The sequence below is a fragment of the Rhincodon typus genome, chromosome 47 (genome assembly GCF_021869965.1).
Source record: "Rhincodon typus isolate 14 chromosome 47, sRhiTyp1.1, whole genome shotgun sequence".
Lineage (NCBI taxonomy): Eukaryota > Metazoa > Chordata > Chondrichthyes > Orectolobiformes > Rhincodontidae > Rhincodon > Rhincodon typus.
The window spans coordinates 1,120,152-1,141,894 of NC_063378.1; the positions used below are offsets into that span (position 1 = coordinate 1,120,152).

Below are 21,743 nucleotides of genomic sequence, written 5' to 3' on the forward strand. Positions count from 1 at the left end.
GGGCCAAATGGCCCACTCTTGCTCCCATTTCTTACGTTCTTATGCTCTGAATATAGACCTCCACAACAGAGGGTGATGGTGACGGCAGACAGTGAGTGAAGGAGCTGGACCTCCACAACAGGAGGCAATGGTGAGGGCAGACAGTGAGTGAGGGAGCTGGGTAGTCCAACTTGACCTCCACAGCAGGAGGTGGGGGAGGATACTGAATGAGGGAGCTGGTCTTTCAAAACAGGGGGCAATGGTGAGGGAGGACACAGAGAGAGGGAGCTGGACATTAACAACATGGAACGATGCTGAGGGATGCCATTTAGCCAGGGAATATGAAAGGACAGATGAGGTTTCTTGCAAGCACCTCTTCATTCATTGTGTGTTTATTTTGTAGCACAATTCAATGCAATAGTGTACAATTTATGCAAACAGAAAATTGATGGTTTACTGCTTCCTTTGCCTGATTTCCTGTTGATACTGTGGATGATGCAAAGTTCAAATGGCTCAGAAATTGTGCAAGATCCTATGCATGTTTCCCCTTTTACAGTTCAATGGTAAAAAGTGAAGTCATCATAGTCCTAGTGGACCATAGGGGCTTCTCTCTCATTACAGACAGGGAGAGATGACTGACTGGCAGTTTAATCTGAGGGTCATCATGCCTCAGGTGAGGGGAGACGTTTTGGCAAAAGAATTCTCTGCTATTCTGTGCATCAGGCAGACCCCAAAATATCACAGAGGCTTGAGACACCTTAGAGACTGGCATAATTTGTTATTCTTTTAATAGCACTGTGACATTCATATTATCCGTATGCCATTGTAAATATTACTTCATTCGCTCCGTTTGCGGATGTGAGTTTCAAAAGACGAAATTCACATTATTCCATTGGCTTTCCAAAACTGCCCTTGGGCATGGTTTATGTAATGTTATTATCTAAATTAAATGACTAACATTGCATTTGCAACACATTTACTAGTGGTCCCCATTGGCGGTTGTGTGTAGAAAACAAATAGAGGAAAATAGACCCCTAAAACACCAAAAAGCCAATAAGAGATAATAGGAACTGCAAAAAGCCAATAACATTTTCTGAATTGGTACGATGGCTCAGTGGTTAGCACTGCTGCCTCACAGCACCAGGGATCCTGGTTCAATTCCACCCTTGGGCGACTGTAAGTGTGGAGTTTGCACATTCTCCCCGTGTCTGCGTGGGTTTCCTCCGGGTGCTCTGGTTTCCTTCCACAGTCCAAAGATGTGCAGGTTAGGTGGATTGGCCGTGCTAAATTGCCTGTAGTGTTTAAGAATGTGCAGATTAAGTGAGTTACAGGGGGATGGGTCCGGGTGGAATGTTCTGAGGTCGGTGTGGACTTGTTGGGCCTAAAGGCCTGTTTCTACACAGTAGGGATTTGATGATGATGAATTGGGGTGTAGTACATGTTGACCAACTCACATCAAGCAGAAAGAAAAGTAGGCACAGTGAATTTGAACCTGAACCTTCTCCATCTAATCAACAGGATGATATTCATTCTGATTGTTGTTTGGAATCAGCTTTATTGCCACGCACTCACTCCATAACATTTATTGCTCCTGTCATCAGGAAGGGCTAATGGAATGTTGGCCCTTATTTTGAGGGAGTTGGAATATGAGTGGGGAAGTCACTGCAAGTGTACAAGGGGCTGGTGCGACCTCATCTGGAGCATTGTAGGCAGTTTTGCTCCACTTATTAAAGGAAAGAAATCACTTCATTGGAGGAAGTTCAGAGAAGATTTACGAGGATGATTTCCGGGGTGGAGGAATTGTCTTAAGAGCAAAGGCTAAACAGGTTGGGAATCTACTCACTGGAGTTCAGAAGAATGAGCAGTCATCTCATTGAAACATATAACGGCTTGACAGGGTCAATGCTGAGGGGATGTTTTCCCCTCATGGACCAGAGGTCACAGTCTCAAAATAAAGGGATGCCAATTGAAGACTGAGAAGAGGAAGAATTTTTTCTTTCAGAAGGTTGAGTGTCTTTGAAACTCCTTGCCAGAGAGAGGTGTGTTGAGGGGGATGTGGCAAAGTCCTTGAGTATGTTGAAAACTGAGGTAGATAAATTGTTGAACAGTCCGAGAATCAAGGGAAAGTGGACATGAGGAATGTGGGATTAGCCATAATCCTATTGAATGGTGGAACAGGCTTGAGGGGCCGAATGGCTTACTCCTGTTCCTATGTCTTATGGTGTTAAAACAATTTTCGGTAACACAACTCCTGCTGATTTCTGAGGTTAACAATTCCAAAGATTAGCAACCCTACCCTCTCCCACAATCACATGAGTTGAAGTTCCTCCTCCTCCTCATCGTAACTGTGGACCCATTCATCTGAATCTACCCCATTCCTGCTCTCCAGCTCCAGATTTCCCCAAGTGTCTCAACACCTTAGTATCTTTTTTTTAAATCACCTTTCACACATCTGATAAGATCACCTCTCTCGCATCTTAGCTGCCTTGTGAATTGGCCCAAGCTACATAATCTTTGACGACAATGTGCAACCTTTCAGCCCTGGAACCAGCCAAGTGAATCTTCTATGAATGTTCTACAATGTAACTGGATCTCTTGTTAAATAAGGGGACAAAGTCAACATGGCTAGTAGGTATGAGGCCTCACCAGTGTCCTGCAGCAAATTTCAAAATGTGATATTCCAATCGAGCTCGTAACAAAATCCACCATCTACTTGTCTCTTACAAAGCTTGCTGTGCCTTTATTCTTAAAAAAAACAGTTCCTTTGTATGATGGCTGCCAGATCTTTCTTTATCATAGTTGGATTATTGCTAGAGTGACTAGATCATGTTCTGGGGAATCTGTGTTGAAATCCCTCCATGGCAGATGGTGGAATTTGAAATCAATAATAATCTGGAAATCAGAGTTTAATGATGACCATGAGTCCATTGTTGATTGTCGGGGAAAGACTTGACTGGTTCACTGTTGTCCTGCAGGGAAGGAAATCTGCTGTCCTTACCTGGTCTGGCCTACATGTGACTCCAGACCCACAACAATGCGGTTGACTCTTAACTGCCCTTAGGGATGGCCAATAAATGCTGGCCCAACCACTGACACCCATATCCTATGAATGAATGGAAAAAATTCTCAGTACTCTCCCCATCTAAATCATACCCTGATAGTTAATTTGTACTATGTAATTGAATACTCCCATTTTCCTACATTATAATTCGTTTTTTTTTGCCAATTCACTTAATCTATCCCTAACCTGAAGAATCATCTTGTGAACTTCCAACACAATTTGTTGTCTCCATCTAAGTTTGTAAAGTAAAGCTTTTCACTACAATGCACTAAGTCCATTTATCCAGCTCATGATATTAATTGTAAACAGTACTGATCCTTGTGGCAGACCACTTATTACAATCTGATAATGGCCCAGTTAGCCAAACCTTATTCATACTGAAGTAAATACTCAAGAAGGTTAATGGAATGCTAGCCTTTATATATGGAGGACTGTAGTACAAAGACGTAGGAGTGCTGCTGCAGTTATACAAAACTCTGGTTAGGCCATTGGAGTAGATCAGGGCATCACACTTTAAGAAGGAGAGACAACAAGGTGCAGGGCTGGATGAACACAGCAGGCCAAGCAGCATCATAGGAGCAGAAAGGCTGACGTTTCGGGCCTAGACCCTTCATCAGAAAAAGTTGTGTTAGCCTTGGAAGGAGTACAATGTAGGTTCACAAGAATGATACCTGGTCTTCAGGGGTTATGTTATGCAGATAGATTGGACAAATTAGGCCTGTCTGTAGAATTTAGAAGGTGAAAAGGTGATCTGATTGAAGTCTTCAAGATATTAACAGAAAAATACAGGGTTGCTAAACTATTTCCACTGATTGGGGATTCTAGAACTAGGGAGGGCGTAGTCTGAGAATGAGGGCCAGACCATTCAGGAGAGATATTGGAAGGCAGTCCTACACATGGTAAGTGTTTGGAACTCTCTTCCACAAATGCCAGTGGATGCTGGATCAGTTGTTAATTTACAATGAGAGAGATAATTTTTAGGCAAAGAGTTCCCATATGGGCCACAGATCAGCCATGGACAGTGGAACAGACTCGAGGGGCTGAATGGCCTACTCATGTCTTCCTCTCTTTCACGTTTCCTAAATAATGGTTTAGGGGCTGTGAGAGTGAGATGGAGAGGTGGAGGTGCTAAAATAAGACAAGGAACTGCACACGATGAAGATCTGAACCAAGAACAGAAAGCGCTGGGAAAACTCAGCAGGTCTGGCACTGTCTTTGGAGAGAGAAAGCAGAATTAATGTTTTGAGACCAGTGACCCTTCTTCATGGAGATGGAGACAGTGCCCAGAGAGAAATGAGGGGAAAGCAGACAAAAGAACTGTTGATAGTTGTTGATAGGGAATGTTTACCCACCCCCAACACCTATAAGAGTTACTTTCAGCACTGCCGACCCATTGTCAACTCCTCATCAACTCTATTACCCAGCTTCTCTTCTTCCCTGTCTTCCTATTAACCAGCCTATGCTTTTGTCTCACTTTCTCTCTCTTTCTCTGTCTCTCTCTGGATACCATCTCCACCTATGTTTCACACTTGCACTCCCCCCACTCCCTTACTACCTTTTTCTAGATGTTTCTAGTTGTGAGGAAGGGTCACTAGCCTCAAAACGTTAACTCTTTTGTCTCCACAGTTCTGCCAGACCTTCTGAGTTTCTGTGTTGATTTGCTGAGTTTCTCAAGTCTAACTCAGATTTCTCCAATATGAATCCTTTTAGCTTTACCTCGACTGATGTCTGTTTCCCTTTTGATCATTCCTTTTCCACTACTCTCAGGATTTTGTTATTTAGTGTCCTCTACGATAAAGACAGACAGAAGAGGTTCATTCAGTTTGTCTGGCATTAATTTCGTCCTCGTTAATTCCACAGATTCTAGTACTAAGGGGCGTAGTCTAAAAATTAGGGCCAGGCCATTCAGGAGAGATGTTAGGAAGCACAATTTTTAAAAAAAACATGTTTATCGGATGTTGGTATCGCCGGCTGGGGCTGAATTTATTGATCGTCCTTAATTGCCCTGAGGGCAGTTAATGGTCAACTGCATCACTGTTGGTCTGGTGTCATATGTAGGCCATACAAGTAAGGACAATGGATTTCCTTCCCTCAAAGACATTAGTGAACCAAATAGATTTTTCCTGACACAGATTCATGATCATTATTAAAATCTTAATTCCAGGTTATTATTGAATTCAAATTCCACCATCTGCCATGGCAGGATTTGAACCCAGATGCCCAGGACATTACATGGGTCTCCAGATTAATAGTCTGGTGATAATACACATCATACAAAGACTAGTAGAGGACTGGAACTGTCTTCCACAAACCACAATGGATGCTGGTTGAGTTATTCATTTTAAATCTGAGAGAGATAATCTTGTTAAGCAGAAGTATTGGGGGGTACGGGCCAAAGGCAGGTCTATGGAGTTGGGCCACAGATCAGCCACGACTTCATTGAATGGCAGGCGAAACAGGTTCGTGGGGCTGAATGGCCTACTCCATTTCCTCGAATATTCTAACCTCTTCTATTTGCTTACTTCTTCATATATTTAGGACGTTATTAGTCTGTTTTTTTTCTGTTTATTTCTTGTGTACCTGCACGCTTTCACTTGTTCTTAATCTTTTCAGTATCTAATAGTTCCTCAATCTTCTGGCATGTAAATCTTCACAGCACTGGACCCTGTTTTTTTCAATGAGGTGTAGACTATTTTATTGTGACAAAACCTTCACAAACATCTCTATCTAAACGATATCTAACAACGACGACTCAAAATACAGAAGGGAGATAGAGGGCTTGGTGACATGGTGCAATGAGAACAACCTCTCTCTCAACGTTGGTGAAACTAAAGAACTGATCATTGACTTCAGAAAGAAAGGAGAAGAACACACCCTCATCTACACAAACAGAATTGACGTTGAGAGGGTGGAGAGGGTCAAGTTCCTTGGAGCGATGACAACCTATAACCTGTCCTGGACTTCCCAAATAGATGTGACAATCAAGAAGGCACAACAACACTTCTTCTTCCTCAGGAAATTCGGCATGTCCACAAGGACCCTCACCAACTTCTACAGATGCACCATTGAAAGCATACTGTCCGGGTGCATAATGGCCTGGTACGGCAACTGCTCTGCCCAGGACAGTAAGAAACTACAGAAGGTTGTGTGCACAGCCCAGACCATCACGGAAGCCAACCTTCCATCCATGGACTCCATTTACATGGCTCGCTGCCGCGGAAAGGCTGCCAACATCATCAAAGACCCATCACATCCCGGTAATGATCTCCTACAACCTCTTCCATCAGGCAGTAGATACAGAAGCTTGAACACTCGCACCAGCAGGTTCAGGAACTGCTTTTTTCTAGTCATTACCAGACTGATGAATGGACTGTGTAGCCTCAAATAATGCTGATCTTGCTGACATTGATCTCGCCTCGTGCAAGCCCTGTGCGATGTAACCTGAATGCCTCTAAGTCTTTTTGATCTGTACATCCTTGCTTACTATGATCTGCCTGTACTGCTCATAAACAAAGTTCTTCACTGTACTTCGGTACACGTAACAATAAATCAATCAATCAATCAATCTAAGCAGAATTGAAAATCTGAGTGATCCCTCTCTCTCTCGTACTGCAGCTGGGTCCATCTGTTGAGAGGAGGCTTAAGGGTTCGTGGTGGAAACTTTTGCTGTATTTCCAATCCTGGCAATGTTCCGAGGTGGCTTGGAGGACTCAGGGAACCAGGTGCGGATTTCCGGCGCATCGATTTACTGAGAGGGGGAATGGGGGTGTGAATTAATTCACTGGTTCAGCTTCAGCAAGCAACATGACAGAAGCAGACTGCAATGTTGGAGGGGGAAACATTGTTAATTTTTCACGTCCATATAAACACACGTCTCTCCCCTGTTGACCGAGGCAGCTTCATTTTGACTCAAACCATCCATGTTCAAGGCAGCGTAAGTAACTCCCTCACATTTGTTCCCGTGCACATCGGAATACTCATCCTGCATTGAGCAACATGGGAAGTGGCGTTTGTAAAGTATACACCAATATCTTGTACCTTTGTTTCTTTCAACAGGTTTATTTTATTTGTCTATCTATCTCAATCTCTCAATTCCCGTCAATCCCTTTCTCGCTACCCCGACACCATGTTTTATTTTGTCTTTTTGGAATCTTGATTTGGCTGAGAATTTAAGAGGATTGGTTGGTAAGCTTGCAGATGATACCAAAACTGATAGTATCTGTGAAGAAGATTATCTAAAAGTACAACAGGATTTTGTTTGAATAGGCCAATGGGCTGAGGAGTGGAGATGGAGTTTAATTTAGTCAAGCAATCCTGGGCAGAACCTACATAGTTAATGGTAGAGCTGTGGGGAGTGTTGTTGACCAGAGGGACCTAGGTGCGCTGGTTCATAGTTCCTTGAAAGTGGCAGCGCAGGTAGACAGGGCAGTGAAGAAGGCATTTGGCATGCTTCCCTTCAATGATCAGATCATTGAGTGTAGGAGTTGGGACATCATGTTGTGGCTGGACAAGACATTGGTAAAGCCATTTTTAGAATACTGTGTAAATTCTGGTTGCCTGTTATACGAAGGTTGTTGTTAAACGAGAAAGGGTACAGGAAAAATATATAAAGCTGTTGCTGGGACTGGAGATTTTGAGTTATAAGGAGAGGTGGGACATGGAAAGCTGAGAGGTGACTTTATAGAGTTTATGTAATCATGAGCAGAGTTAAGGTAAATAGCCAAGGTCATTTCCTCAGGCTAGAAGTGTTCAAAACTAGGTTGAGGGTAAGAGGGAACGATTTGAAAGGGACCTGAAGGGCAACTTTTTCATGCAGAGGGTGGTGTATGTATGGAATGAACTGCCAGAAGAAGTGGTAAAAGCGGGTACATTAAAACATTTTAAAAAGTAATTGGACAGGTACATGGATAGGAAAAGTTTAGAGGGATATGGCCAAATGCAGCAAATGTGACTAGTTCAGTTTAGGAAACCTGGTCAGCATGGTCAAGTTGGACTGAAGGGTCCGTTTCCAAACTGAATGACTCTATGACTCTTTCTTTTAAATGTCCTTCCTATGTTTATCTCTGTTTCCATATTTTGTTGCCTTTCCCTCCACTCTCACCACCATCTGCCCATTTGTCTCTCTGTTTGTGTTGATTTTCTGCATCCCTCTCCATCTCACTCTCATCATTCTCTTTCTTCCTACCTGTTATTTCTGTCCATCCACGCAACCCCACCACCTATGGTCTCTCTCTCTCTCTCTGCCAATCTAACCATTCTTGTTCTTTTCTTCCTCACCCTCAAAATATATCCTATATCCCCGGATTCTGTCTCTCTACAGGAGAATCTAATCAGACTTTATGTAGCAAGAAAATAAGTGATTTGAATTTGACTAAATTGCATGCTTACCATTGTTCTATGATGGATCAAATTGGCACTGTAATCTGGGATAAAAGAAGCACATAAATTGAGTTTTTCTGTGCCTGTCTTAGCACCGAGACTTAGTAGTTTATGTTGTCAATTGTTGCTAAAACGCAGTGCCCGCTGATATATAGGCCCAAAATTTAAACCAAAAACAACCATAGCCCCACTCTTGCATTGGAGAGAGACATCTGGTTGTGGTTTAACCTGAGGGTCACTGTACCTCATGTGAAGGAGAGGTGAAGATAGAGAGCCCTTCATGGTAATGTCAGCCAGTGGGAATGAACCCATGCTGTTGGCATCACCCACCAACCATCCAAGCAAACCACCCTTGCCTAACCTGCAGTCTGTTAAATAGTGACAAATAATGTCTGTGAGATCTATATTCTATGCAATAGGATAATCCCTGGAATGGAGGGATTGTCTTATGAGCTAAACAGGTTGGGACTGTACTCACCGGAGTTTAGAAGAATGAGAGTTATCTCATTGAAACAACTAGGAGCATGACAAGGTCAATGCTGAGAGGATGTTCCTCCCTCATGGGAGAGCCTAAGACCAGAGGACACAGTCTCAGAATAAAGGGTGCCAATTGAAGACTGAGATGAGGAGGAATTTATTCTCTCAGACGGTTGTGAGGCTTTGGAACTCCTCATCACAGAGAGCTGTGTGTAGGGGGGAGGGGGTGTTGCAGCATCCTTTTGTACATTTAAGGCTAAGGTAGATAGATTCTTGATCTGTCAGGGAATCAAGGCTTACAGGGAAAGTGGATATGAGACATGTTGGATTAGCCATGATCCTATTGAATGGCAGAGCAGACTCGAGGGTCCGAACAGCTGACTGCTGTTCCTATTTCTTATGGTCTTACGCTCTTGTGGACTGTTCCCAATCATGGGGCTCCATGCAAATTCTGAACATGTTTTGTAAGTTACAGCTTTATCCAATTGGTGCAAGCCAGTGTCCAGATGAAAGGCAACATAACGTGGACAATTTTGCCTCCTCCTTTACAGAGAGGAAAACACACCACCCACCATTTATTCCAAGGCACTGGGTCTTTTTGATGAAACAGTTCCTTCACTCTAACAGCCTTATACGGTATTGGAAAATCAGGCCGTAAGGATGGGTTACATCTCTGTCATTTACATTACAGACAAATTTTGAGGATAGATTTGGCCAACAGTGAACGCAAACCCAATGGTATCATCTCAAATGTTTGCTTCTACATCGTGTGCTTGACTTCATTTGAAGTGAATCTCCAACATAATAGAGATAGAGTCCTGAATGAAATTGCTTGTGTTTTGTCTGACAGCCCTTTAGCTAGCCCTTTTGAAGAAGTGTCACTGGACTAGAAATGTTAATTCTGTCTCTCCCTGTCTAAACAGATGCTGCCATACCTACTGAGTTTCTTCAACACTTTCTGTGCTTATAACTTGTAAAGTTAACTCTGTTTCTTTCTTTATCTCCCTCTCCCTCTCTCTCTCTCTCTCTCATGCGCTACACCACATTCAGATTATTTCAATGCTTGTTTCTGATGTTGTGGCTCTATCTGAACAGGAATGAAGTTTAGAATTTCTCCACTAAAACCATTAACACATTTTTCATATTAAGAATCACACAGAAAGATGTTACTCTGCATCACAGTCATTACAACCAGTCACTAACATCAGTGATATACTTACAAATGCGATCATGGCCATCGTGTGTATTTTGAACTGCTGAGGGAGCAGTCCTGGAAAATAAAGACATATGTTGACCCAAATGTGATCCCGATATAATGGGAATTAATGGCACAAAAATCAATAGGGAATAAATACTAAATATAATGATGTATTAATGTACAACTATATATGTTGCATAAAGTCAAATGTCGGATTAACATGAGTCATTTAACATTCTCACCTCTGAATAGTTTGACTTTTATATCGACCTGAGGGATATAAATCATAATGCAATGGTGAAATGCCTTGAACATGATGGTCAATGTCAATAATATAAAACAAAGAACAGCAGGATGTTGGATATTAGAATCAAAAACAGAGAATGTTAAAGAAATACTGCATGTCTGACACCATCTGTATAGACAGAACAAAGAGAAATCTGAAGCAGGAAGGGACTTGGGAGTCAGAGTTCAGGATTCTCTTTAGGTTAACAGGCAGGTCCAGTTGGCTGTTAGGAAGACAAATGCAATGTCAGCTTTCATTTCGAGAGAGTTGGAATACAGAACAGAGATGTGCTACTGGGGCTGTACAAGGGTCTGGTCAGATCGCATTTGGAATATTGTGAGCAGTTTCAGGCCCCATATCTAAGCAAGGTTGTGCTGATTTGAAGAGGGTCTAGAGGGTTTTACAAGTAAGATCCCAGGGATGAAGGGCTTCATGGAGTTGAGAAGTATGAAGGGGAATTTGATTGAAACTTAGAGAATATTCAGAGGCTTGGATAAAGTGGACATGAAGAAGATGTTTTCACAAGTAGGAGAGACTAGGCCCCGAGGATACAGCCTCAGAGTGAGGGGATAACTATTTAGAACTGAGAATAGGAGGAATTTCTTCATCAGAGCTGGTAAATCTGTGGAACTCATTGCCACACAAGACTGGAGACCAAGTCATTGGAGACCAAGTCATTGTATTTAAGACAGAGACAGATAGGTTCTTGACTGATGAAGGAATCAAGGGTTACAGGGAGAAGGCAGGAGAATGGGATTGTGAAACATAACAGCCATGATAAAATTGTGGAACAAGGTCAATGGGCTGAATGGCCTAATTCTGCATCCATATCTTATGGTCTTATGATCTCTTTAAGCTGTTTGACAGGGTCAATACTGAGAGGATGTTTCCCCCTCAAGGGAGAGTCTAGGACCAGAGAGCACAGTCTCAGAAGAAATGGGTGCCAATTGAAGATTGAGATGAGGAGGAATTTCTTCTCTCAGAGGGTTGTGAGCCTTTGGAACTCCTTGCCACAGAGAACTGTGTGAGGGGAGGGGCAAAGATCTTGTGTATATTTAAGGCTGACGTAGATAGATTGTTGATCATTCAGGGAATCAAGGGAAAGGACAGGAAAGTGGATGTGAGGAACGTGGGATCAGCCATGAACCTACAGAGCAGGCTGGAGGAGTTGAACAGCCGACTGCTGTTCCTGCTTTTTATTGTATATGAACTTGGAAATTTTAACTCTGTTTCTATCTCTCCCTCTCTTTCTCTCTCTCCCTCTCTTTCTCTCTCCACAGATGCTGCCAGACCTGCACTTTCTGTGTTTATAACCTGTAATGTTAACACTGTTTCTCTCCCTGTCTCTCAGCACAGATGTTGCCAGATCTTCTGTGTTTATCCAGTGATTTTTGTTTTACTCAATTTTTGAAAATCCAAAATGATTTAACTGTCAAATGGGGTAGATTCGAAACTTTAAACTGAAACCTCCCAAAAACGAAATATTAAAGAAAACTAAGAATATGACCACTCTAGACACACAAAGATCAGAATACAAGACAAAAAAAGAACACAGTCATGTTTTTCCTGTTGAAATTTAGAATCCTCACAGTGCTGAAAGAGGCCATTTGAACCTACACTGAGGACATCCCACCCAGAACCACCCATACCTGTAACGCCACATTTCCCATAAGTAACTCACCTAAGCCCTGGGCACCATAGAGCAATTTAGCATGACCAATATACCTAACCTGCACATCTTTGGACAATGAAGACAGTATACAAACGGTCACATGAGGCCAGAATCAAACCGAGGTCCTCAGTGCCGTGAGGTAGCAGTGCTCACCACTGAGCTACCATGCTGTCCCGTAGTGACTAACAGATTGTTAAGGACAATCAGTTGGTAAGCCATCGTCATTTGCTTCTAAAAGGATGTTCTGTGGTAAATTTTGTGAAATGACTGTATGGAACAGGCTGTTCAATGAAAATGTTGTAAGCTGCAGGCGATAATTGTAAACACTTGCAGCTGTTTCTACTCTGAGTACCTCTCCTTTCATTCAAGGACAACTCAGGTTGAATTCAGGATGGGGAGATTATTCTTTTGACACAATACATTATAATGTAGCTACTAAATATGTTGTCTCTTTGATTCGCCACTCATTGCTTTTGCACTCAGGAAAGTAGTAACAGGAGTAGGCCATTCAGTCCCTCCAGCCTGTTCTGTCCTTCAATTAGATCACAGCTGATTTGTGGCCTAACTCCATAGACATGCCTCTGATCCATGTCCGCTTCACAGCTTTCCTTATCAAAAAACTTCTCTCTCTCTCAGATTGAAATGAACAACTGATGCAACATCCATTGCCTTTTCAAATTAAGCTGTGGGTCTATATGGAGGGAAAAGGAACATGATTGGACACCTCTTGTGAATGTATTAATGCCCAAGTCAGCTGGACAAACCACATGGGTCATTCTTTATCATCTTGTAATTTGTTTGTCTTTCTGTGAACAGAATAGCCCGTGTGAGCCCCTCATTGAAACATAGGGAGGTATCGGTGTGTTGGCAATGTTACTGGGACATTACTCAGAGTTGCAGGCAAAATACCTGGTAGTGCCATTGCACTTGCAACCTATGCCCAATTTCTAGAGCTAGAATTTGAAGCTCATGATGAACTTGGCCTTAATTGTGGTTCAAAGCTGATTGCTGTTTTTCTTATTCATTCATGGGGTGTGGACATCACTGTCCTGGCCAGCATTTATTATGTAATTGCCCAGAGGGCAGTTAAGAGTCAGCCACATTGTGGTGGTTCTGGAGTCATGTAAGACCAAGTAAGGATGGCAATTTCCTTCCCTAAAGGGCATTAGTGAACCAGATGGTTTCAACAATGGTTTCATTGTTGTCATCAGACCCTAATTCCGGATATTTATTAAGTTCAAATACCACCATCTGCCACAGCAGAATTGGAACCTGGATCCCCAAAACATTTCCTGGGTCTACAGTTAATAGATTAGTGATAATACCACTAGGCCATCACCTCCCCATAACTTTTTGACAGTTAATATCCTTCAGGAAAGGAGATCTACCATTCGTAACTTGTCTGACTTGTATGTTTTTTAAAAATTATTCACGCCTGGGACGTGGGCATTGCTGGCTGGGCCAGCATTTATTGCCCGTCCCTGGTTGCCCTTCGAGAAGGTGATGGTGAGCTGCCTTCTTGAACTGCTGCAGTCAGTGTGGTGTACGTTGACCCACAATGCACTTAGGGAGGGAATTCCAGGTTTTTGACCCAGCAACACTGTTGGAACGGCTGATATATTTCCAAGTTGAAATGGTGAATGGCTTGGAGGGGAAGTTGCATGGGGTGTTGTTTTCATGTATCTGCTGCCCTTATCCATCCAGATGGAATGGTTGTAGTTTTGGAAGGTGATCTCTGAGGAGCTTTGGTGAGTTTCTGCGGTGCATCTTGTAGATGGTACACACTGCTGCTACTGAGCATCGGTGGTGGAGGGAGTGGATGCTTGTGAATGTGGTGTCAATCAAGCAGGAGCAGCTTTTGTCCTGGATGGTGCTGAGCTTCTTGACTGTTGTTGGAACTGCGCCTAACCAGGCAAATAGGGGGTATTCCATCAAACCTGTGCCTTGTAGATGGTGGACAGCCTTTGGGGAGTCAGGAGGTGAATTACTCACTGCTGGATTCCTAGCCGCTGACCTGCTCTTGTAGCCACTGTATTTATATGGCAAGTCAAGCAGAGTTTCTACAACTTCAGAATTAAAGCAATGATGTTAACTCTTAACAGTCCACTGATACGGTCTCAGAAACAACAACAATTTATAATGGGCGAGAGCTTCTGGTTTTGCCAGAGACATCCACATCCCATCAAAGAATAAAGAAAAAAGAAACACAGTGAATAGAAAAGAGAAACAGACTCGCTAACTTCCATAGGGGGTCACAGTTAAAGGTGCTATCAAAGTGCAATTCTTAACGTTATGGCTGTCCACAAGGCTTGCCTCAATTCTGCATTTCTCTCAATCAATTTTACCGACATCAAGCAGCCCCCTCCAAATTGCCAGGGACATGTCTGCATGCGAATACTTTCTTGTGCTAAAAAAGAAAAGAGCAGTTGGGCAAGATAAGAGATGTCAGGAGTGGGGGTGAAAATGCTGGAGACAGGGATTTCCGCAGTGGTTAAAGAAAATTACCAGGAGAGAGCAAATCCACAATGTAATGGTTAACTTTGTGTCAAAGTTCAATGTCAGAGATCAAAATGGTCACCATCATGTGGGTGGAGAAACATCCCCTCGAAAGCAAATAAATGCAAAAGAAATTTCAGATGCCTTTCATAATTGGTATGTCATTTAATGTTGCCTGCAGAACATTGTCATAAAAATTCTAAAAGATAGTACCCGCAAGCTTTTTCACCCAGGACAGGCGAGTCCACAACTAGACAGCATAAGTGTAAGGTGAGAGGGGAAAGATTTATAAAGGACCTAAGGGGCAAATTTTTCGCGCAGAGTGTTTATGGAACAAGCTGCCAGAGGAAGTGGTGGAGGAGGGTACAATTACAACATTCAAAAGACATTCGTACAGGTACATGGATAGGAAAGGTTTAGTGGGAAATGGGCCAAATGCAGGCAAATGGGAAACCTGGTTGGCATGGATGAGTCGGGCTGAAGGGCCTGTTTCCATGCTGGATATCTCTATGACTCTGTGACTCTATAGTCCACCATTGAATGTTTAGCAATGGCTTGTTTCTGTCACACCAGTTGATTTAAAAAGAAATTCTCATCTGAAATATAAAAGAGAACAGCCCAGTGCTGTCACATTCCTCCTAACCTGTTACATTACCCTTTTCAATAAGTTACCTTTCTTGATAATTATAAGGCAGAGCACCACAATAATCACAGCAGTACATCCCAGTCCGACGTAGAGATATAATCTCATCTGCGCATCTATGCAATGCAAAAGAATGAGAGTCACATTGATGAACAGCAAAGAAACATCAGCATGTCTGACTGGAGAATAATACACACCCTGAAGCATCAGATGGTCCCTTTTTAACACATGTTCTCAATTAACCAATAGATATAGCCAATGGACATTTAAAGGCCTTGCACAGCTTCATGTTCCTGAGCTTTGAATCAGAACGAATATCTGGTACGTCCATAATGCTCACCATGTCTAGGTACAGAGGGAAATTTCCCAGGATGTTGTTTTGGGGGCTGGAGAGTTTCAGTGATAGTGAGAGATTGGGTAGACTAGGATTATTTTCCTCAGAGCAGAGGAGATTGAGAGGGGGACATGATTGAAATGTATAAAATGATGAGGTGTATAGATAAGGTAGACAGGAAGAAACTTTTCGCCCTTGAACTATGATTAGGAGGCAGAAGGCCAGAAATTGAAGGTAAGGGTCAGGAGGTTTAGAGGAGTTGCAAGGAATTTTGTTAATACCCAGAAGGCAATGGAGCATGTGGAACTTCAGTCTCTGTAAGGGTGGGAGAGGCAGAAACCCTCATCACGTTGAAGAATGATTTAGATGTGCACTTACAATGCCAAGGCAAACAGGCTATGGGCTGGCCAGTGGGACGAGAGAATAGTTATTTTTGACTAGTACAGATTCAATGGGCAGAAGTGCCTCTGTGTCTCTATGACATGCAATTTCACAACTCCCACTCACATCCAATATTGCCCGAAAGCATTCCCTGTTTATGCCCACTGTTTGTTATTTTAATTATTTCTGCCCCTCTGGTGGATAATCTTGTAGAGGTTTTGCCTGTTCTGACAAATTCACAAATATGCATCTTTCCTTCCAACTCAAAAGCAACTGAGGAATGTTTGCTGCAAATCAGAGAACTGAATGGTCGAATGGTCATGTTTGACAATGCATAGACAGCTCTCTGTCAAAGCTTAGACATTATATCCTATTGATCAATGTCAGTACCATCTGTCATTGTTTGTGAAACGAGATGAAGTCAGCCAATTCAGAAAAAGATAGATGCCTACCAGGAGAAGGGGCTTATAAAATATAGGAGGTCTGGTTAGCATGTTTGCAGATGACACCAAAATTGGAGATGTAGTGGACAGTGAAGAAAGTTATCTCAGAGTACAATGGGACCTTGATCAGATGGGCTGATGGCCCGAGGACTGGCAGATAGAGTTTAATTTGAATAAATGTGAAGTGTTGCATTTTGGTAAGAAACATCAGGGGAGGAGTTATACACCTAATGTTAAGATCCTGGGCAGTTTTGCTGAGCAAAGAGAGCTTGAGGTGCAGGTTCATAGTTACTTGAGGGTGGAGACACAGGTAGACAAGGTGATGAAGAAGGTATTTGGTATGCTTGCCTTCATTGGTCAGTACATTCAGCACAGGAGTTGGGATATCAGGTTGTGGCTTTATAGAACATTGGTTAGGTGATTTTTGGAACACTGCATTCAATTCTGGTTGCCCTGCTGTAGGAAGGATGTTGTTAGACTTGAAAGGGTTCAAAAAAGATTCACAAGCATGTTACCAACGTTGCAGGGTTTGAGCCATAGGGAGAGGCTGAATAGGCTGGGGCTACTTTTCCTGGAGTTTTGCAGGCTGATAGAGATATATAGAGATTAACCTCTTAGAGATCCATGAAATCATGAGGGGCACGGATAGGGTGAATAGACAAGATCTTTTCCCCAGGGTAGACGAGTCCAAAACTAGAGGGCATAGGTTTAAGGTGAAAGGGGAAAGATTTAAAAGGGACCTGAGGGGCAACTTTTTCACACAGAGGGTGGTGTGTGTATGGAATGAGCTGCTAGAGGAAGTGGTGGAGGCTGTTACAATTGCAACATTTGAAAGGCATCTGGATGGGAATAGGAAGTGTTTCGAGGGAAAGGGCCAAATGCTGGCAAACGGGGCTGGATTAATTTAGGATATTGGTTGGCATGAACAAGTTGGACTGTGCTGTGCATCTCTATGACTCTACACATACACACAGATCTTTGATCAAATTGTAACAATTTGAAACGCAGGGATAAGACAAGCTTAAAACATGAAGCAGTATTAATCATTGATTAGTCTTTTTGTAAATATCAACTGGATGAAATTAAACTGGCAATTTCTATTACCAGTATGTATTTATGAAAATAAAGAAGACATTAAGGCACAAGAACATGTAATTACCTTTTGATGTGTGACCCTCCTTTCCTCGCTCCACAACTGCAACAGATTGGCTGAACGGAGAAGTGATGACATGTCCGTTAACCTCTGTTTCATATTGACAACTGTAGTTTCCTACAGAAATTGGTTCATGGATATTGATGGTAAAGAACGCTATATTTTCAACTCCAGACACAGGACGTTCCTGTGTAAAATCATTTTTCTGACTGTGGCACAGGTTGAATATTCCTCCTCTGGGGCGAATATCACCTTTGCAGGAAATCACAACATAGTCCCCACTTGAACTGGAACCTGAATCTGAGAGCACTTTGATCATCGGTTTGGAGAGTTCATCTGTTACATCATGTTAAAATAAATATATTTACAAAAACATTTACTTATACTTATTAAAGCTTGAAAGGAGAAAGGTGCAGAAGAAAACAATTGCACAGTCCAGAGGGAGACCTTAACAGCAACAATTCTCAAATCAAATTGCAATCTAATATGTCATATAAAAATAATGACATTGTACTTTAACACACAACACAATGTAATGTTAGTCTTGATTTAAATAAATTTTCCTTATTCACAAGAAATGGGCTGTGTGGGGTGTATCATAAATGCTTCAAACTTTATGTCAGGGTAATATTACAATATAATACCAGGCAGCTCCACCAAAGCACACAGGATCACTGGGACATAGAAATGTGCTGGCTCCACACCATTCTACAGAGTGATCCCGGGACAGGGAAAGAGTTTACGTCTGCCCCGTGGATCATATATGTCCTTCCTTTGCCTAATTAACGATTAGACCTGATTGAAATTGCTACTTCTCAATAAGCTCTCAGAAAATTGGTACAAATGGCTGACAGCTTGTATTCAGTGACTGTGATCACAAACCTCTGTAAAATCCAAAACTGATCACCTTGCAAAGCGTCAAATGAGCCGTAATAAGACTGACTTTGGGGCCCATCAATTTAGTGATTGCTGACAGCGGTCTGCATCCCACCCCATGCGGAAATGAAGGGTGCACTTGACGAAGTATACAATGCTACAAACAGCCTTGAGATGGAATACCCCAAGGCCTTGTTCATTGTAGTCGATGATTTCAACCACGCCAACCTCAAGAACGTACGACCAAGATATCATCAACACATCTCCTGTCCTACCAGAGGGCTGAGCATTCTTGACCATTGCCATACAATCATCAAAGATGTCTACTGCTCCATTCCCTGTCTGCATTTTGGAAAATCCAATCACAACACTGTGCTCCATCTCCCGGTTTACAAGCAGAAATTGAAGCATGAGGACCCAGTAGAAAAAGTTATGCAGTGTTGGTCTGAGGCAATGGAAGGTCTTCTGTGAAATTGTTTACAGTCAGTGGACTGGTCCAGATGCAATGAACTCAGTTACCAACATAAATGTGTATGTCACTACTGATACAGGCTTCATCAGGAAGTGTGTAGAAGACCGTGTGCCAAAGAAGTTAATCCAAATCTTCCCCAAACAGAAACCATGGATGAACCAGGAGATCCACTCCCAACTGAAGTCCAGATCTGAAGCATTCAAGTCAGGTGGCACGGTAGCTCAGTGGTTAGCGCTGCTGCCTCACAGCACCAGGGACCTGGGTTCGATTCCACCCTTGGGTGATTGTCAGTATGGTGTTTGCACATTGTTCCTGTGTCTGTTTAGGTCTCATTTGCTTTCTCTGGTGTCCTCCCACAGGGCGAAGATGTGCAGGATAGGTGGATTGGCCATGCTAAATTGTCCGTAATGTCCAAGGATGTTTAGGTTAGGTGGGTTAGACATGGGAAATTCAGGGTAGAGGAATGGGTCTGGGTAGGATGCTGTTTGGAGGGGCAGTGTGCCTTATCGGGATGAAGGGCCTGTTTCCACATTGTAGGGATTCTATGATTTAAGTTGGGCAACCCTGACATACTGGAAATCCAGGTTCAACCTTTGTAAGGCAATCAGAGAAGCCAAGAGCCAATACCATACTGAGCTTGAGACCCAGACCAACCACATGGACACCCATCTACTGTAGCAAGGCTTAACGACATAATGGGCTACAAAGTGAAGTCAAGCAGAATTGCAGGCAACAGTACATTTCTATGCGATCGAGCACAATGCATTTGACATTTGCTTTGAACAGAAGGTTAATGAAATGATGTCCCATATCTCAGCAGTGTCCGATGCACCTGTGCAGATGTTAGATTCGCTTTCTTGAGTGTGAACCCACGAGAAACGCACTGGCCTGGATGGAGTCACTGCTGTACACTCAGATCCTGTGTGGGACTATTTGCTGACATCTTTAACCTCTCCTTACTGTGATATGAGGCTCCCACCTGCTTCAAGAGGCCACCATCATCCCGATGCCAAAGAACAATCATGCAGCATGTGTCAATGACTACCACCTGGTGGCTCTGACCTCCATAATTATGAAGTGCTTCGAGAGCTTAGTCATGGCTCACATCAACTCCAGCCGACCAATTCCCTTGCTCCTTTGCAATTCACCTACTCATGTGACAGGTCCACAGACACCATCTCGGTCGCCCTACTCATCCCTGGAACATCTGGATAACAAGGATACCTACGTCCAGGTCCTATTTATTGACTACAGCTCCACCTTCAACACCATAATTCCAAAAACACTCATCTTTAAACTCTGAGACCTAGGTATTGGCTCCCCCTCTGTAATTAGATTCTCGACTTCCTGATCCATAGACTGCAATCAGTCAGAATAGCGACAACATTTTCTCCACCATAATCCTCAACACCACTGCATACTCGGCCTCCTGCTATACTCCTTATACACTCATGACTGTGTGGCCAAATTCTGTCCCAACTCCATTTAGCTGTTTGCTGATGACACCACTGTTGTAGGTTGGAGCTGAAACAATGGTGAGACAGAATACAGGAAGGAGATTATGTGCTTGCTGTGAAGACAGAAATCTTTCCATCAATATCAGCAAAATGAAGGACCCAGATATTGACATCAGTAAGCGAAGTGGAGGGCACACCCCTGTCTGCACCAATGGTGGAGATGCTCAAGAATGTCATGTTTCTGGGAGTGATGATCACTAACCATGTGTCCTGGTCCACCCACATCGATGCGATGATCAAGAAAGCACAATATCTCTAGTTCCTCAGGAGGTTAAGGAAATTCAGTTTGTTCACAATGACTCATCAATTTTTATCGATGCACATAGAAAGCATCCTATTTGTATGCATCACAGCGCAGTATGGTAACTGCTTTTCCCAAGACTGCAAGAAACTACAGAAAGTCGTGAACACATCTTAGTCCATCATGCAAACCAGCCTTCAATTCATTGACTCCATCTACATTTCCACTGTCTCGGGTAAACAGCCAACATAATCAAAGGCCCATCCCACCCCAGTTATACTCTATTCCACCATCTTCCATCAGGCAGAAGATATAGAAGTTTGAGTACACCTACAAGCAGATTCAAGACCAGCTTCTTCCCCACTGTTATCAGACTTTTGAACGGACCTCTCAAATATTAATTCTGATCTGTCTCTCTCTACACCTTCTATGTGCCTGTAATACTGCATAATGCACTCTGTTCTGCTACCCTGACGCACGTTGTATGGTATAATCTGTATATCACTTAAAACAACGTTTTTCACTGTGTATTGGTACATGTGAAAATAGTAAAACACCAAACACAAGGAGAAATGGTTTAATGACATACCTCCGACACGTATCTGAATGGGGTCAGTCATTCCTGATCTTCTCCATGTTCCATTCTCCAACTGTAAGAAACATTCACAGTTGTAACTTGTTTTACCTTTCCTTAAATATTTCAACGGAAATGATGTTTCACATTGTCCTTCAGAAAGTTCTGCTTCCCTGCATTTGGAATTGTAGCACGAGTGTATTCTTGTGACTGGACATTGACAGCTGCAGCTCACCGATGTTGACTCTCCTCCCAAAAACGCCCCATACGAAGGATTCAGAGACACAACCGGCTTTGGAAAATCCCCTGAGAAATGCAATTAAAGCATTTTATCGGCATAATACGTTTAATCAAAATGGCTGAACATGTTACAAGAAGCTGACTTCATGTGCCCTTTACTGCACCATGATTACACAGTGATATGGACTCAGTTTCAGATGATAGTGCCTAGTGCATTGAATTCTTAAAGTAAATCTCACTGATTTAAATTAATCAAACATGTATGGGGATACTTGACAACAAGGTGCAGGGCTGGATGAACACAGCAGGCCAAGCAGCATC

The 21,743-nt window shown here is 42.7% G+C and overlaps 1 protein-coding gene across 2 annotated transcripts in view; it reads right to left on the reverse strand.

Annotated features, from left to right (window-relative positions):
* Positions 1–5,263: 5,263 nt before the first annotated feature.
* The window catches only part of LOC125487947, a 21,594-nt gene continuing 5,114 nt past the window's right edge, over positions 5,264–21,743 (reverse strand). For both annotated transcript variants that reach the window (XM_048620641.1, XM_048620640.1), the window contains 7 exons: positions 21,198–21,488; positions 17,509–17,838; positions 15,221–15,307; positions 10,337–10,364; positions 10,117–10,166; positions 8,429–8,463; positions 5,264–7,022 (listed from right to left, as the gene is read on the reverse strand). In XM_048620641.1, coding sequence (XP_048476598.1) covers positions 6,885–7,022; positions 8,429–8,463; positions 10,117–10,166; positions 10,337–10,364; positions 15,221–15,307; positions 17,509–17,838; positions 21,198–21,488 — 959 coding nt within the window. In that variant the 3' untranslated portion in view covers positions 5,264–6,884. The remainder of the gene's footprint in view (positions 7,023–8,428; positions 8,464–10,116; positions 10,167–10,336; positions 10,365–15,220; positions 15,308–17,508; positions 17,839–21,197; positions 21,489–21,743) is intronic.